The sequence below is a fragment of the Xenopus tropicalis genome, chromosome 4 (assembly GCF_000004195.4).
Source record: "Xenopus tropicalis strain Nigerian chromosome 4, UCB_Xtro_10.0, whole genome shotgun sequence".
Taxonomy (NCBI): Eukaryota; Metazoa; Chordata; class Amphibia; order Anura; family Pipidae; genus Xenopus; species Xenopus tropicalis.
The window spans coordinates 24,885,874-24,903,441 of NC_030680.2; the positions used below are offsets into that span (position 1 = coordinate 24,885,874).

The following is a 17,568-nucleotide window of genomic DNA, read 5'->3' on the forward strand; positions in this document are numbered from 1 at the left end:
GAAGCTCGCAGCACAGACACCCACGCAGCGCGCTGGGACGCAGGAATCCTGGCAAGATGAAGCCCCCAAGGCCAAATCCGCCGCATGGTTATGTGATTCAGCCATTTCTCTTTATTATTATTATTTCTGGATTATCTTCTTCTTCTGAACAGTTCCTTAACCTTCAGTGGGATGTGTGGGTGGGTAGGAAGAGAATAGAAACGATACAATATGGCTCACAGCCAGATTACTGCATCATTAAAAATATACTCATATAATATTTATTATTGCATTCTAAAGGGAAAGTTCACCTTTAAATAAACTTTTGATATGGTCTTCATTATTTATTTTTAGACTATTATCCTTTTGCCCCTTTTCCAGCCTGCAGCTAAAAAGGCTGTCTGCATGTCAGGGGTCACTGACCCCAACAACAGAACAAATAATTGACAGTGCAGCTTCTGTTTTGCTATTGTTTTATTATTGTTTATTTTTTTCTATTTAGGCTATTCCTCTGACAATTTGACTTTATGATTGCTTCTGGGTTATCATATCAACTAAATAGGACTGTAATTTCCAAGCCAGGAGAAGAGATCAGTGTAATCTGACCCAGGGTGTAGAATGCAGGCCGCACAGGCTATTGGTCAGTGTCAGACTGGGGTTTCTGGGCTCAGACCTCACTGCAAGGGCCGAAGCCCCCAACCTTGTCACAATTTGCCCACAGACAAACCAATCACCCACCCTGCAGATCATAAAACATTCCCCCCACCATATGGATACTGGGTGGCAAGCGGGGACCACTGGAATTTTTCCCAGTGCCCCACTGACTATTGCACCTAACATGGGGCTCCGTTTTGCACCCCTTAGTGCTCTTTCATCTGGGTCAATATTAAATAACCCTTAGTGTGTTCTAAATACAACATATACAACTAAATGGCTGAAAAAGCTTAAAAAGAGCAGCCTTTGCAATATCAGATCTTTATTCAGTATAAATCTGTTTGTGCTTTACACTTCAGCCCACCCCAGGCAGCTACATGCTGGAGTGTGGGACCATGGCCAGCAAATAGAGTGAACAGATGGGGCCTTCCATGCCAGGAACGGCAAAGGCCAAACATGTTTAGTTATAGAACTGTCGTCCAACACAGATATTCATACACTGGGTACAGACACGCTGCCATATATTCATACACTGGGTACAGACATGCTGCCATATATTCATACACTGGGGGTACAGACACGCTGCCATATATTCATACACTGGGTACAGACATGCTGCCATATATTCATACACTGGGGGTACAGACACGCTGCCATATATTCATACACTGGGGGTACAGACACACTGCCATATATTCATACACTGGGGGTACAGACACACTGCCATATATTCATACACTGGGTACAGACACGCTGCCATATATTCATACACTGGGCACAGACACGCTGCCATATATTCATACACTGGGTACAGACATGCTGCCATATATTCATACACTGGGGGTACAGACACACTGCCATATATTCATACACTGGGGGTACAGACACACTGCCATATATTCATACACTGGGTACAGACACGCTGCCATATATTCATACACTGGGCACAGACACGCTGCCATATATTCATACACTGGGTACAGACATGCTGCCATATATTCATACACTGGGGGTACAGACACGCTGCCATATATTCATACACTGGGGGTACAGACACACTGCCATATATTCATACACTGGGGGTAGAGACATGCTGCCATATATTCATACACTGGGGGTACAGACACGCTGCCATATATTCATACACTGGGTACAGACATGCTGCCATATATTCATACACTGGGTACAGATACGCTGCCATATATTCATACACTGGGGGTACAGATATGCTGCCATATATTCATACACTGGATACAGACCTGCTGCCATATATTCATACACTGGGTACAGACACGCTGCCATATATTCATACACTGGGTACAGACACGCTGCCATATATTCATACACTGGGTACAGACACGCTGCCATATATTCATACACTGGGGGTACAGATACGCTGCCATATATTCATACACTGGGTACAGACACGCTGCCATATATTCATACACTGGGGGTACAGACACGCTGCCATATATTCATACACTGGGGGTACAGACACGCTGCCATATATTCATACACTGGGCACAGACACGCTGCCATATATTCATACACTGGGGGTACAGACCTGCTGCCATATATTCATACACTGGGGGTACAGACACGCTGCTATATATTCATACACTGGGTACATGCTACATACTATAGTACTATAAGACTTTATGTAATAGGGATGCACTGAATCATATGACTTTAGATCACCTTATTACATAAACTGCAATATTTGTTTTCCTTTTGGTATGTAAAGTTGGTGCATCCATAATTTGTGACCTTGTTGTTTCCTTATTAGAGTTACTCTGGTTTTTTTCATCCCAAATGAACTATGTAGCTATGTAAAAAATAGGTAAGATAGAAATCTTGACTTACCCTGGAAATGCCAACAATTTGCTCATCTGGGAGAAGACTGATATGTACAAAGCAAGACTCAAAATTCCCATCTTCTTTCCTTTCAAGCAAGTCTTTTCCTTGTATTAAAGCGACATGTAAAGTGTTGGAGTGGACATCATAATCCATGGTCACCTCTATCTGTCCCACTGTAATGTCTTGGCCAAAGTTATTTCCAATGGAAGAAACTGAGCTGAGCGAGTCGGTGGAGATGGATTTCCTTAGCATTCCATAAGGAGTCATTTCAAGATCTTTGTTAATCAGTTCTATGGGGCCAAACTCATTGATGCTCTCATAGGTGTCATTAAGGTTTGCCATGTTGTTTGCAGGTTTGGCAGCAGGCTGTCTCTGTAAAGGGAATAAAAAATGTAATACATATATTATAAACCTGTGGGACAGTTATTGACTCACAGGGGGCCTATCTCAAAATTCCAACACAACATAAACCATAAAAGTAACTCTTGCCCTCTAGGAACTAGACCACAGGCCTTTGGTGAACTCCCATACTACACAGGGCCCCTTGCAGGCTACCAGCAAAACCAGTAGAAATATTTGGGGCCACACCTGTGGAATAAATATTTAATTCCAAACAATTCTTGAGAGATTGCTCAGCCTCCTGCATTTACTCCCACTCTCTCACAATAATACATTTACAGATATACACATGGAAATGGTCAGCTACACCATTAGAAGGAGAAGTTGCCAGTGCTACGCATAACCTTTATTTAATATCACCAGTTGCTAGAAAAAAGGCCTTGGTCTAATCTATTTTAAAGCTGACAAGTTTCTGCAGGGCCAGAACTAGGAAGGTAGAAAGGTTTCTTGGGTGTAGCAGGCCATGGGTGATGGAAAAAAGCTGGGAGCCACATGTGGGCAGAGCACTAAGCCAAGCCAAGTAGTATTGCCTTGGGCCACAAGCACCTATGCTACTTATTATTTCTATACATACTGGTGTTTAATATTGTTTTGTGTCTTAATTTGTTATTCCCCTCTCAAGCTCTTCAAGGCCAGAATGGGTAGTAATGCAGCACTGGGCACAGACATTTAACATAGGCAGGCATATGTATGCCATGTGGTACACCCAGCCAACCCCACCCACCGCTACTATATCCAACTACTCATAGACAAGGCCATTAGGTACCTTCACCCTGATTAAATGCAGTGTAAGAGCATCCGGCACTTTCAATAATTCCTTAGTAATAATGGCAGGAGAAGCTTGACACTTGCGGGAGACCTTGCTGTAAATAGCACAGCCCATAATGGATGGAACTATTCATGGGTAGTGCTGTCAGGGCCCATTTTCCATTATAATGTCCAGCAGGCTTTCAATAATTCTACAGTGCAATCTGCTGAGACACCATTCTGCCTTTCAGGCTTTAACACACAAACCCGATCTACGCTTCATAATTCTGTCAACAAAGAACCCCTCCACTGATCCAAGAAAGCATTGCTTTTCCATAATATTGATCCCAGTAGCAGTGTCTGCCTTTCTGTGCCACTTATTACTATCACAGATATTTCATTCTCAGCAGTGCTTTTTGGGGTCAGCATGGACTCCATGACAACCTGAGAACGTGTGTTGTTCATCCACCGATACAGGTTCTCAGACCACTAGCCGGAAGAGAAATGTATATGGTAGATCTGTTTCTGCGCGCTCTATGGGGGGAATTCACAAAAGTGGAGATGGAGGTTTGTGAATATGGTGGAAAATCCGACAAATCTATCTCCACTTTTATTTTATGAGCTTCTAATTGTGTTCCTATTAACCCTCTTTAAAGGGGAAACAAACATTCTGCATCAGCACTGCTCTACCCAAGTGTTAATGAGCTACAGCAAAGCAAGTGCTGTGGTTCAGCAACATCAGGAATTCATTCTTAAAGCAACACTGCTCACATTGGTGTTTCTCAAGCTCTCTAGGGCCAGCGGACAATTAAATTCCCCACCAACCACAGCCATTAAAAGCATTTTCTACCAACAGCATAGGTTGACTGAAAGGAAAAGTCTAGTACTGCAAAAACCCTTCTGCAGTTTATCTGCCTGAAGATAAATATTGACACAACCCAACAACATAATGAGCCAAGAGATTATGAAAGAGGCTATTTTAAAATAAACTGCCATCCTTTAATAACCACTTGGCTTTTTTGCAACAGGAGCTGCATAGACTTAATTAAGTGACTGTTAATATATCATCATAATATCGCCTGACAGACTCCGGCATAAACACTGGATACATGTCTCTTCTTCGGTCTGTCTCTCTGCACTAGATCCAGTTACCTTTTTCCTTACGTCAGAGTGGGAAGTTCCATATTTCTGCTTGAGATATCGATAGTCATAATTGGGGAAGGGAGAAGGCGACGGGTAATTTCCTGATTTATACAGTTTCCAGAGATACAGCCCAGTTACACCAAGTAAAGTCAAGGCACCAGCAATGTAGATCCCTATTTCCCATCCTGGGGGGCTTCTGATTACTGAAAAACAAAACATAGAGCATTATTGTTGAAATGCAATATAGACCCATCCTTAATGCATCCTAATCAGGGCATAAAAAAATGAATTTGACTTTGGGCAGAGTGGTGTGGGGCTCTGAAAACATCCTGAAAAAAGTGGTGAGATTTGGGGAGAATGCATATTTGCTCTCATAGACACTCCTGGAAGTCCATCTTGAGGGTCATCTAGGGTGAGATGTAGGCTGAGCACTTATTTGCACTCACAGATATTCCTGGAATGATGGCTGAAACAACTATGGTTTTTTTTGTATCTGTAACCATAATGGACCTCAAAGTGGTGTTAGATTTGAAAATGTCCAAAAGCTATGGTCCTAAAGTTATTTGAGAGGGTGAGGAATCACCCCCTAATGTCAATATATTTGTTATGAAATGGCACAGATTCGCTCAACACTAGTACTGATGTCTATCTTAAGCACAACCACCACTCATGACAAATAGGATCAAGATTTTTCTCTTTCTTGTTCTTTGGGAAAATGGAGGCATGCCCAGTGTGTGGTGGGAAAGGACTGAAGGGTGTGGAGAGACAGAGATTATATTACATTGTTGTTGTGTTACCAATCCCTGCTGTCCATCACCGTGCAATCAGTGGTATACTAGGGGTCACTTAGTGGAACTCTTGTACCAACTGCATTTTATTTACACTGGTACTGAAGATAATAAAACCCCAAAATACTCAGGGGAGCAAGTACACAAAACATTACAAGTCCCTTCTCCTTGTCAGGTTCTAAACATATGGAACTTAGCAAGGCTTAAACTTACCACTGATACGGTACTCGTAGTCAAGGATTTTGCTCTCCATGGCATTTATTCAATCTGCACCCTATGAAAAGAAAAGAAAGAGCTTCAAGTCTAACCTATAATATATATCTTTGCATTTCAGGATACCCAGTATCACTTGGGAGTAGTAGCTCTATAATAAATACAAATAAACTTTAGCAAGGGTTAACAAAAGACTGTCAGTAATATCGAGGGGAATGCATCATTTCTGCATCATTTGAAAACTTGGTAGGGGAGGAGGGACTAGAACATTGATGTTACAAATTGTAACAACTTCTCAATGCATTGCACTGTAATGTTTCTTTCCTTATTGACATCACATGTGCAGGGAATTGTGGGATTGGGAGGATGCAGGCTGAAGGCAGGCTGATGACGGTCGACTAATGTTACATTTTATTAGAGTCACAAAGTAGTCATCCAGATCAGCAGGGGGCTTAGGGAACTGTTCCAACCCATATTATTACATTCAAAATCATGAAAAGGCTGCATATTTATTAATTGTTGTATATTGCGAAGTTGTTTGAAATTATGTTTACTTTAAAAAAAGTTGTGCTTGGGCGGAGTTCCCCTTTAATCAATCTCAGTGACCCTAAATTCTCCTAAGTGGGAAACGGATCGGCAGTTTATTAACCCTTCCCAGGAAAAAAAACCCTTTGCATTCCCTTGAGTAGCCCAGTAGTACAGCAGCTTTCCTGCAGCAGTAAAGGTTACATTGAAAGGCCAGTAATTAAGAAGGGACAGTTAAGAGTTGAAGCCAATTTAAATACAGACTCCAGAACTCATAAAATGATATTGATTAGATTTTTTACTTTGTTCAGCAACATACAGAGTGCACTGTGTTCCACAGCCACTGCCAGTGGACCTCTTCTTGCGTTCTTAATATGCCATCTGGAAGGTAATACAGGTGCCTCTATCACTAAGGTAGATACTAGCCACATTTCATACAACATTCTGATTGGCTCCTTCATTCTCAATACTAGCTGCCATCAACACGTACATCCTATTACCATCATTAGGGATAATAGACAGGAGAGCCCAGCTTATGGCTAGTAACACTTAGCTACAGATCTGTCCCTATGAGCGTAACCAAGGCAGACCTCAGTTTCACGTCCCACTGGCTTACATGATTGTTTCAACATCAATAGATCAATCTCATTAAAACCCTAGTAAAAATACTGATGTTACAGATTGACCCTTGCTTGCCTATAAAAGGCCCCACAGTATATTGTAAAATCTATTTAAATGGGTCCAATCATCCTGTTAAATAGATGACTAAGCGGAAAAGAAAGCTTCTTATACCATTTTGTGGTCTTCATCTTCTGCCCATCACTATGGAATGCCACAAAATGATAACCCTGCAGGCACTGGCCTATTTTCTGTAATGAACACTCCTGCTGCTGTATTTATAATGGAGAGAACAACTGGTAGTATTTTTAGTTTAGAGAGTCAGTCTTAATACAAGTACCAAGCTGGCACTTTGAGCTTGTTCTTGTTAATAGGTTGCTATCTAATTGCTTGTTCTTGTTAATGAGTTGGCATCTAATTGCTGTATTTGAATGGAAGTCATGTCTGGGGCTCATGTATATTCAATATTATAAAATATTTAACAGTGTAATCAAGATCAGGTTAGGGGAATAAATGCTACAAGCTCTGCAAAGCTCTACTGCTGTTCCTCAAGTCCATGGAGAACCTGTGACAGCAACTGAAGTCCAGTTAGAGAACCAGAGAAGAAATAAAACACCCAGTGGGCTCTGTAATGAACTTTCAATGAAATCACATTAAAGAGAAGAAAGGAGAGAGTGAAAAAATGCAATAGAAGAAAGAGGAGAAAAAGGAAAGGAAGACCTGGGCTCTAGCGCTCATCCTAACAGCTTGAGGCTCACTTGTTGGACACCCCTGATGCAAACACACATTATATTTTTTAAACATTATTACTTTATACACTTAGGGGCACATTTACTAACCCACGAACGGGCCGAATGCGTCCGATTGCGTTTTTTTCGTAATGATCGGTATTTTGCGATTTTTTCGGAAAATTATCGCGACTCTTTCGTTACCAATACGATTTGCGCGAAAAAACACAAGTTTTTCGTAGCCATTCCGAAAGTTGCGCAAAATCTGGCGATTTTTTCGTAGCGTTAAAACTTGCGCGAAAAGTCGCGATTTTTTCGTAGCGTTAAAACTTGTGCGAAACGTCGCGCCTTTTAAGTTAACGCTACGAAAAAGGCGCGACTTTTCGCGCAAGTTTTAACGCTACGAAAAAATCGCGACTTTTCGCGCAAGTTTTAACGCTATGAAAACGTTTGGAATGGCTACGAAAAACTTGCGTTTTTTGCGCGCAAATCGTATTGGTAACGAAAAAGTCGCAATAATTTCCGAAAAGTCGTAAAGTCGCCGAAAAAAATCGCAAAAAATACGAAAAAGTCGCAAAATGTTCGTTTTCCAATCGGAATTTTTCCAATTCGGTTGGAATTCGTGTCTTAGTAAATCAGCCCCTTAGTATCACATTCTCCATTCTTAGTGCTGCTGTCATTGTGTAAATAGAATGTTTAGGCTATTTATGGTTTAACTGGACTTCCTTGTGTTTGAGGGTAAGTAATAGCGCTAGCAGCGTCGGACTAGGTGGTCCAGGGCTCACAGGGCTGCCACTTAAAATGCCCTCACACCCCCCTGCCCCGTTAGTGAGGTCTGATGCCGCAACCCCCTCTCCCCACATACAGGTCAGGGGAGTGGCCATAGTTTTTTCCTGGTGTTCAGCCGACCCAGCAGCTGGAACTAGAGGTAGAAGGCGAGACATATGCCTGGGGCGCATTGAGATGGCAACCAAAACTTGCCACCAAGTCAGGAATTCACAAATAACTACCTGGTTTGGGGGCACTGAGAGCAACATCCAAAGGGTTGGGGAGCAACATGTTGCCCCCGAGCCACTGGTTGGGGATCACTGGTTTAGAGATAAGCAAAAGCTCAACATGGGGGAAATTATCTGTGCACTGGGATCCTAATTATTTACCTTGCAAGGACCAGGCATGGAGTTCCTTTGGTTGCCCTGCTTGCCTTGTTCGGCTTAAAGGAACAATAACCACAAAAAATGAAAGTGTATAAAAGGAATTACAATATAATGTACTGCTGCCCAGCACTGGCACAACTGGGGTGTTTGCTACAGAAACCCTGCCCTGCTGTGTAGCCCTGGGGGCAGCCATTCCAATAATAAAAGACACGGGTTACTTAGCAGATAACAGATACAATTAAATTATAGTCTACAGAGCTTATCTGTTATCTGCTATGTACCCTGTGCCTTTTCTCCTTTTTTCCAGCTTGAATGGCTGCCCCCGGGGCTACACAGCAGGGTATTTATGTAAACTATAGTAGGGTTTCTGTAGCAAACACCCCAGCTGTACCAGTGCAGGAATGGCTGCCCCCGGGGCTACACAGGGGGGTATTTATATAAACTATAGTAGGGTTTCTGTAGCAAACACCCCAGCTGTACCAGTGCAGGAACAGCTGCCCCCGGGGCTACACAGCAGGGTATTTATATAAACTATAGTAGGGTTTCTGTAGCAAACACCCCAGCTGTACCAGTGCAGGAACGGCTGCCCCCGGGGCTACACAGCGGGGTATTTATATAAACTATAGTAGGGTTTCTGTAGCAAACACCCCAGCTGTACCAGTGCAGGAATGGCTGCCCCCAGGGCTACACAGCGGGGTATTTATATAAACTATAGTAGTGTTTTTGTAGCAAACACCCCAGCTGTACCAGTGCAGGAATGGCTGCCCCTGGGGCTACACAGCGGGGTATTTATATTAACTATAGTAGGGTTTCTGTAGCAAACACACCAGTTTTACCAGTGCCGGGCAGCACTACATTTTATTTAAAAAAAAAAAAAACATAGATTTTTCTTAAAACAATAGGCAAAAAGTATTTTTATGAAACTTTATAAAAAACATACACCAGCAGCATGCTGCGGCCATAGTTATTGTACAAGCAAGATACTAAAATTTAATACACAGCTGTAAAAATGCAATTCCTTCCCTCCAAGTGGTGAAAGAAAATCTTATTGTTATGCAGCTGAAGCAGCCAAAGTGCCCAAGATAAAAAGTCTCCCAAGGATCAGACCTGAATATCCTATTGGCAAACCCCAGGGTACAGACTGCTGCAATCAGATTTGCTGTTGCCACCTACGCAGTGATGACAGCCTCTGCCTTAAATTTCCACTCTCAAGCAGTTATAAAGTAAAAACAACTATGGAACGGGTTTGTGCATTCCAGTGACTACAAGCGTGGCTTACTTATGTAATTTGTAATGTAATTTTAGATGCAAATCACCCTGTTTTTAAGACATAATGCAGCATTTCCCCCCCATAATTCTAGTGTATTGTGCAGTGATGGGGGCCAATGCATCCACAAGCAACTGTGCATGAGTGTGACAGCAAATCAGATGCAAGTTGTGGCTAACACCAGTCGGGACTGGAAGTAGGAGGGATCTGGAGCTTGCTATTGAAACAATGTTTGTATGTGATTCTCTTGGCACAAGTCTGAGCCCACTGACACAATAAGGTGCAATTAACCTTCAAAGAGTGGTGTCAACAAGCACAACATTTGTGACAATTTGTGTATTTGGGCCTAGGCAATGGCTCTTGTGGGGTCTGCTATCGCTAAAGCTGTAAAGAAGCGGGTGGGTGGGGAGCATGGGAGTGAGCAATAAGGGGTTGCAGTGTGCTCTGGGCCCCTCCAAAGATTTTTTTGTGTGCAGGCCTGATATCCTGTAGCCACTGGATCTTGGGCTTTGCCCTACCCTCCTACGACCCTAAAGACAGCCATGCAGAGACTGGCAATGCACTCAGTGAAACATTTTGCTGTTTCCATGTGACAGGAAAAACCAGAGGAATTGTGATGGAAGATCAGAGAAAGGGGGTCCGGATAACTCCCTGGAAAAATGGGAGCATTAACATGTCTGCACCCCAACCCCAGTCTTGCCTCTACGCCACCCTCAGTCTCACCACATTCCACTTCCCCCTCTGCCCGCGTCCACCCACATTCAACAACACTGGGCCCACTGGGAATTATGGGCCCGAGCATCTGCCAGAATATGCCATATGGGGATCTACCACTGGTGACTGCACTTACAACTGTGTTCTTAAATACACCTGTAGGGGTTTAATAAAATAGGCCCCACAGGATGGATACCCCTAGGACAGGCCCAGGGTAGTATTGGTTAAGGGACACATGGTATGGTCTGGGACATCAATAGTTAATGGGGAGTATCCCCAAAGTTCGAGTTATAGCCACAGGGTGGTGCATAAGCCTATATAAAGGGATGCAGCCATGTGCTGTGAGAGATTGAGTGTGGGGATTTCCTCTGGACAGAGGTGCTCCATTTAGTAGGGGTTAGAAAGCAGTTTCCATGTTATAGGACACTCTAGGAGTGCCATGTAGAAAGCGGTAGTAAGAATGAGCCGACATTGCCCCTCCAGGAGTGTAGAGGGGTTAAGACCCCCCAGCATTACATCAGCTGGAAGATCAGGGTATATAGTGGTAGGGAGAGAGTCCCTATCAGAGGGGAGATCCCTGATAAAGAGTGCCTGGGCGTGAGTACCGGGGGTGAGTCTTTGAGGAGGGTCTGCCTAGCGTGAGTACCGGGGAGAGCCCTATGAGAGGGTCTCTTGGCGAGAGTACCGGGGAGAACTCCTAGATAAGATCATCTTGGCGAGAGTACCGTGGGTACCCCTTTTGAGAGAGGTTCTCTATGAGTGGAGAAATGGTGGATGTGCCCTGACTGCATGTATTACACTCCTGGAGAGGTCTGCCCAAATAAAGATCCATCTGTTTTATCATATACTTCGGTGTTCAGCTTATTCATACCCAGGACCACTAACCAAGCCGGTAAGAAACTACCCCAGGGAGGGGTAATACTGCCGGGCGTAGAGTGGATCCCCTGAGGGGTTGAACTACAGCATTAAGTTCCCAGGGTGGGAGTTGCAGTCCCACAGAATCATCCCTGGGTGGAGGCACGCCATTGCTGGGAAAACACCTGTCCCCCAATAGTAAGTGGGGCTCCTGTTGCGCCAAAGTGACACCAGTAGCAGCACCGTCTGATAAAGTGGGCTACACACCTTTATACAATATGTTGCTATCCAGAATCCTATTGGCTGTATTGCTGGCCCTGCAGTACATGTTATATGGCAATGACAGGCCTATTACACATTACACATATTTTTTTCCACTAGTTACATCTTTTACATCCCCCTTTAGGGTGTTAATCCTGTTACTGCTTTGCTTTGTTCTTGCCATGCTATGGTTACTTGATTCAGTGGCAGGAGGTTAATGGGAGAAGACAAGAAGGATAATTGGAGCAAAAATATAACCACAGAAGTAGGTGGGATCTACAGCAAGGGTCAGTACAACAACTTTTAAAGTAGCTAGGAAAGTCCTTCAACAGACATATGATTACAGATATATTTATTGATATAATATATTTAGCTATGGGATCTGTTATCCGGAAACCCATTATCAAGAAAGCTCTGAATTAATGGGAAGGCTGTCTCCCATAGACTCCATTTTAATCACATAATATATTATAAATGATTTCCTTTTTCTCTGTAATAGCAAAAAAGTACCCAATTAAGATATAATTATCCCTTACTAGAGGCAAAACAAACCTATTTGGTTTAATTTTTAGTAGATTTAAGGTATGGAGATCCAAATTACGGAAAGACACCCCTGATGCAAACACAAATTCCATTTATTAAACATTATTACTTTATACACTTACTATCACACATTCTCCATTCTTAGTGCTGCTGTCATTGGGTAAATAGAATGTTTAGGCTATGGTTTTGGTTGGCAGAAGGACCAGAGGGGATAAAAGCAATCTAGTGATTGCTGGCGGGGGGGGGGGGGGGTACAGGGGCTAAGGGGTTTTTTGGGTGCAAGCAGGCAGGGTACAGGCTGGCTAATTACCATTAGTATTACCTTGCCCTGAGTCAGAATATGCCTATATATACTTTTTCTTAACATGAGCAAAATAAAAATCCATTTTCCATTAAAATCCATATTTTATAATGTTTTTCCTATAAAGCTGGATAATAGCATTGTTTTGTTTCACACTTATTTCCTCCATGCTCATTAGCTGAGTTTCTTTACCTTCAGATGATGAGCTCCCTACAGCTTTTTTTGTTGCAACTGTTTTGGTTTAGAGATAAGCAATTAGGTTTATTATGGAAGAAATTATCTGTGCACTAAGAATCTATTTACCTCGCAAGAACCAGGCATGGAGTTCCTTTGGTTGCCCTGCTTGCCTTGTTTGGCTTAAGAAATAACAAAACCATAGATTTTTCTTAAAACAATAGGCAAAAAGTATTTTTATGAAACTTTAAAAAAAAACAAAAAAACAAAAACCATACACCAGCAGCATGCTGTGGCAATAGTTATTGTACAAGCAAGATACTAAAATTTAATACACAGCTGTAAAAATGCAATTCCTTTTCTCCAAGTTGTGAAAGAAAATCTTATTGTTATGCAGCTGGAGCAGCCAAAGTGCCCAAGATAAAAAGTCTCCCAAGGATCAGACCTGAATATCCTATTGGCAAACCCCAGGGTACAGACTGCTGCAATCAGATTTGCTGTTGCCACCTACGCAGTGATGACAGTCTCTGCCTTAGATTTCCACTCTCAAGCAGTTATAAAGTAAAAACGACTATGGAACGGGTTTGTGCATTCCAGTGACTACAAGTGTGACTTACTTATGTAAGATCTGTGTGCAAAGTGCAATTTAAGATGCAAATTACCTTGTTTTTAAGACATAATGCAGCATTCCCCCCCCATAATTCTAGTGTATTGCTGCAGTGTTTGGGGCCAATGCATCCACAAGCAACTGTGCATGAGTGTGAGAGCAAATCAGATGCAAGTTGTGGCTAATACCAGTCGGGACTGGAAGTAGGAGGAATCTGGAGCTTGCCATTAAAACAATGTTTGCATGTGATTCTCTTGGCACAAGTCTGAGCCCACTGACACAAAAAGGTGCAATTAACCTTCAATGAGTGGTATCAACAAGCACAACATTTGTGTCCATTTGTGTATTTGGGCCTAGGCAATGGCTCTTGTGGGGGGGACTCGGGTCACGGGGTCTGCTACCGCTAAAGCTGTAAAGAAGCGGGTGGGTGGGAAACATGGGAGTGACCAGGTAGGAGTTGCAGAATGCTCTGGGCCCCTCCAAAGATTTTTTTGTGTGCAGGCCTGATATCCTGTAGCTACGCCACTGGACCTTGGGCTTTGCCCTACCCTCCTACGACCCTAAAGATATGCAGAGACTGGCAATGCACTCAGTGAAACATTTTGCTGTTTCCATGTGACAGGAAAAACTGGAAAAACCAGAGGAATTGTGATGGAAGATCAGAGAAAGGGGGTCCGGATAACTCCCTGGAAAAATGGGAGCATTAACATGCCTGCACCCCAACCCCAGTCTTGCCTCTACTCCACCCTCAGTCTCACCACATTCCACTTCCCCCTCTGCCCGCGTCCACCCACATCCAACAACACTGGGCCCACTGGGAATTATGGGCCCGGGCATCTGCCAGAATATGCCATATGAGGATCTACCACTGGCGACTGCACTTGCAACTGTGTTCTTAAATATACATTTATATGTTGCTATCCAGAATCCTAGTGGCTGTACTGCTGGCCCTGCAATACATGTTATATGCCAATGACAGGCCTATTAAACATTACACATATTTGTTTCCACTAGTTACTTCTTTTACACCCCCTTTAGGGTGTTAATCCTGTTACTGCCTTGCTAAGTCCTTGCCATGCTATGGTTACTTGATTCAGTGGCAGGAGGTTTCTGGGAGAAGACAAGAAGGATAATTGGAGCAAAAATATAACCACAGAAGTAGGTGGGATCTACAACAAGGGTCAGTACAACTAGCTAGGAAAGTCCTTCAACAGACATTTGATTACAGATATATTTATTGATATAATATATACCGCTATGGGATCTGTTATCCGGAAACCCATTATCCAGAAAGCTCTGAATTAAGGCTTAATTAACCCTTACTATTATTATTATTATTAACATTTATTTATAAAGCGCCAACATATTCCGCAGCGCTGTACAATAAGTGGGTTTAATACATTGGACATACAGAGTAACATATAAAGCAATCAATAACCGATACAAGAGGTGAAGAGAGCCCTGCCCAAAAGAGCTTACAATCTACTAGGAGAAAGGGTTGAGACACAAGGTGTGTCAAACAAAACCTATTTGGTTTAATTTTTAGTAGATTTAAGGTATGGAGATCCAAATTATGGAAAGACCCCTTATCCGGAAAACCCCAGGTCCCAAACTTTCTGCATAACAGGTCCCGTACCTGATAAGTAATAGAATACAATTTTATCCTCACATCACAGTACAATAGTTTTTTGGCTGCCGGGGTCAGTGACCCCCTCCCGCAACAAGCTTAAAACATTTTAACTTACAAGCAGGAAAGAGGCAGGACAGGAAAACAAACAATTCAAAAATTATAAAAATAAAAAATGAAGATACATTGAATAGGACAGTACATTCTTTAACATACTAACATTTAAATGAAAGATGAACACCCCCATTGGGTTTATACTGTGGTAACAGAAATTGGGATTTTCAAGATCTCTTCCCTCAATTCCCCTAGGTATTTCCAAATGTCACATTGAGGGATGAAGTGATCCATGCTGTGTCTGAAAAGATTAGCTGGCAAAATACAGACATCGATAGGACTCGGGCTCAATCTCATCTGTCAGCTCTGGGGGTTTAGGACTTATCTCCAGGTGCTTATTGACCCACAAGTCTGAGATTATAATGGATAGTTTACTGTAACTGCTCATGTCACCAAGGCACAGGGTAACAGTTCCATGGATCCAAGCACAATACCAGCATCAGACTGGGGGTCCGGGGGCACCTTAGGTGAGATCCACCTAATGCTTCAACCTCCTACCCCCTGCACATATCTTATATTCTCCTTGCAATGGGGGGAGCGGGTCTGGGAGGACTTGGACGCACCGCTTTTTCCAGGTGTCCTGCCATTATAGAGCTGAGCACATTTAGGCTATGGCAAGAAACAGCCATGTGTGACTTTAGCCTTACAAACACAGCAGTGTGGTCATACTAAAATGAATGCAGTTGTTGCAGATACTGATGGTATTTTCAGGTACAGGTATAGGACCCATTATCCAGAATGCTCGGGACCTGGGGTTTTCTGGATAAGGGGTCTTTCCGTAATTCGGATCTCCTACCGTAAGTCTGCTAATAAAATTATTCAAACAGTAATTAAAGCCAACAGGATTGTTTAGGCTGCAGTAAGGATTATTTATACCTTAGTTGGGATCAAGTACAAGCTACTGTTTTATTATTAGAGAGAAAAGGGAATCATTAAAATGATGATGAAAAATCTGAATTATTTGATTACAATGGAGTCTATGATGGCCTTTCCGTAATTTGGAACTTTCTGGATAATTGGTTTCCAGATAAGGGGTCTGATACCTGTACTTATACCAGGAACAAGATCAGGAAGACTCAACCCACAGTGATGTGTGGGTCAGGAAAAGCTTAACCTGCACCCAACCCTGCACACACCACAGGTTCCAAGACAGGGAGAGTTCAGGAGCAGAGAAAGATTGTTGTACCTCAGTCTGACCTGCACCCAACCCACACCTGCCATGGTCACCCAAACCGCCTGAACTAAGGGTAACCTATAGTTTTACACCCTTTGCTCACTCCAGTGGGAAGGACTGGCAGGGATCTACTATTTGGAATGTTTCACTGCATCAAGCCTCAAATGTAAAAGATAAAAAGAATAATAATGAGCAGTTGGGGATCTATAGAAGAAGACAGAGACATTACACATGACCAAAATCAATATTTTTGCTCAGTGAGTACAAATGAAAGTTTAGAACAATTAAAATAATTGAAAACTGAACAGACGTTGATGCAGAGAATGGCTGCTGGATCTACGCATACAGGCAAGTCTTTGATATTACATAGAGCACAATCCAAGGTAAAACATTCAATAGCACAATTGAGCTGTTTAACCAGTCACTCCTGAATGGAGTACAGTGCTTCCAAATGACCGGAAAGCAATAGTATAGATCTGGAAATCTCAGATCAATAGGAAAGCAATGGAATTGCTGGATAAAAAGACAAATAATCAAATATTTTCGGGCCTGCCTGTAGGAAGGGTTTTTATCATTTTACCTTCAACTGAAGCATGGAGTCACCAATAGGAGACCAAGACAGACTAAAGCTGGCCACACATGTACCAATAAAATTGCTTCATACAGTTTTCCGTTACATGTATGTAGACATTACTTGGTACCATGAATATCGGTCAGTTCACTGACTGAGCGACTCTTAACCATTTACCTGCTGATGCATCATGTAGGCCAGTGTGGGATCCATTGGCAAATGAGGAAGAGGAGCCACAGTTCCTCCTGAAGTTCAGATAGGTCAGGCTGTTAGCTCAAATAAAGAGAATGATAGTAAGATGGCCATACCCTGGATTAGACTGCTTAGAAAATTGTGTGAGCCTCTTAAAAAGTAAGGACATGATAACCATGAATCAGCCTGTGTATGGCCCCCTTAATGGTGAAACTCTTTGAAAGGATATCTAGAGGCAGTCCAATTATTGTCTGGAGCAGGGGTGGCCAAGACATTGATCGCGGTCCACCAGTCAATCCCTCGCGGTGGACCGCGTCTTAGCCTTGGGATACGGGAGTCAAAAGTAGATCGCCGGGGGAAAAA

At 42.7% G+C, this 17,568-nt stretch overlaps 1 protein-coding gene across 1 annotated transcript in view; it reads right to left on the reverse strand.

Moving 5' to 3' along the window:
- syt12 (synaptotagmin 12) overlaps positions 1-17,568 on the reverse strand; it is a 40,327-nt gene that overhangs the window by 11,934 nt on the left and 10,825 nt on the right. The window contains exons 2-4 of the mRNA XM_002936500.5: positions 5,781-5,841; positions 4,789-4,982; positions 2,497-2,862 (exon numbers count right to left, since the gene is read on the reverse strand). Coding sequence (XP_002936546.1) covers positions 2,497-2,862; positions 4,789-4,982; positions 5,781-5,820 — 600 coding nt within the window. The 5' untranslated portion in view covers positions 5,821-5,841. The remainder of the gene's footprint in view (positions 1-2,496; positions 2,863-4,788; positions 4,983-5,780; positions 5,842-17,568) is intronic.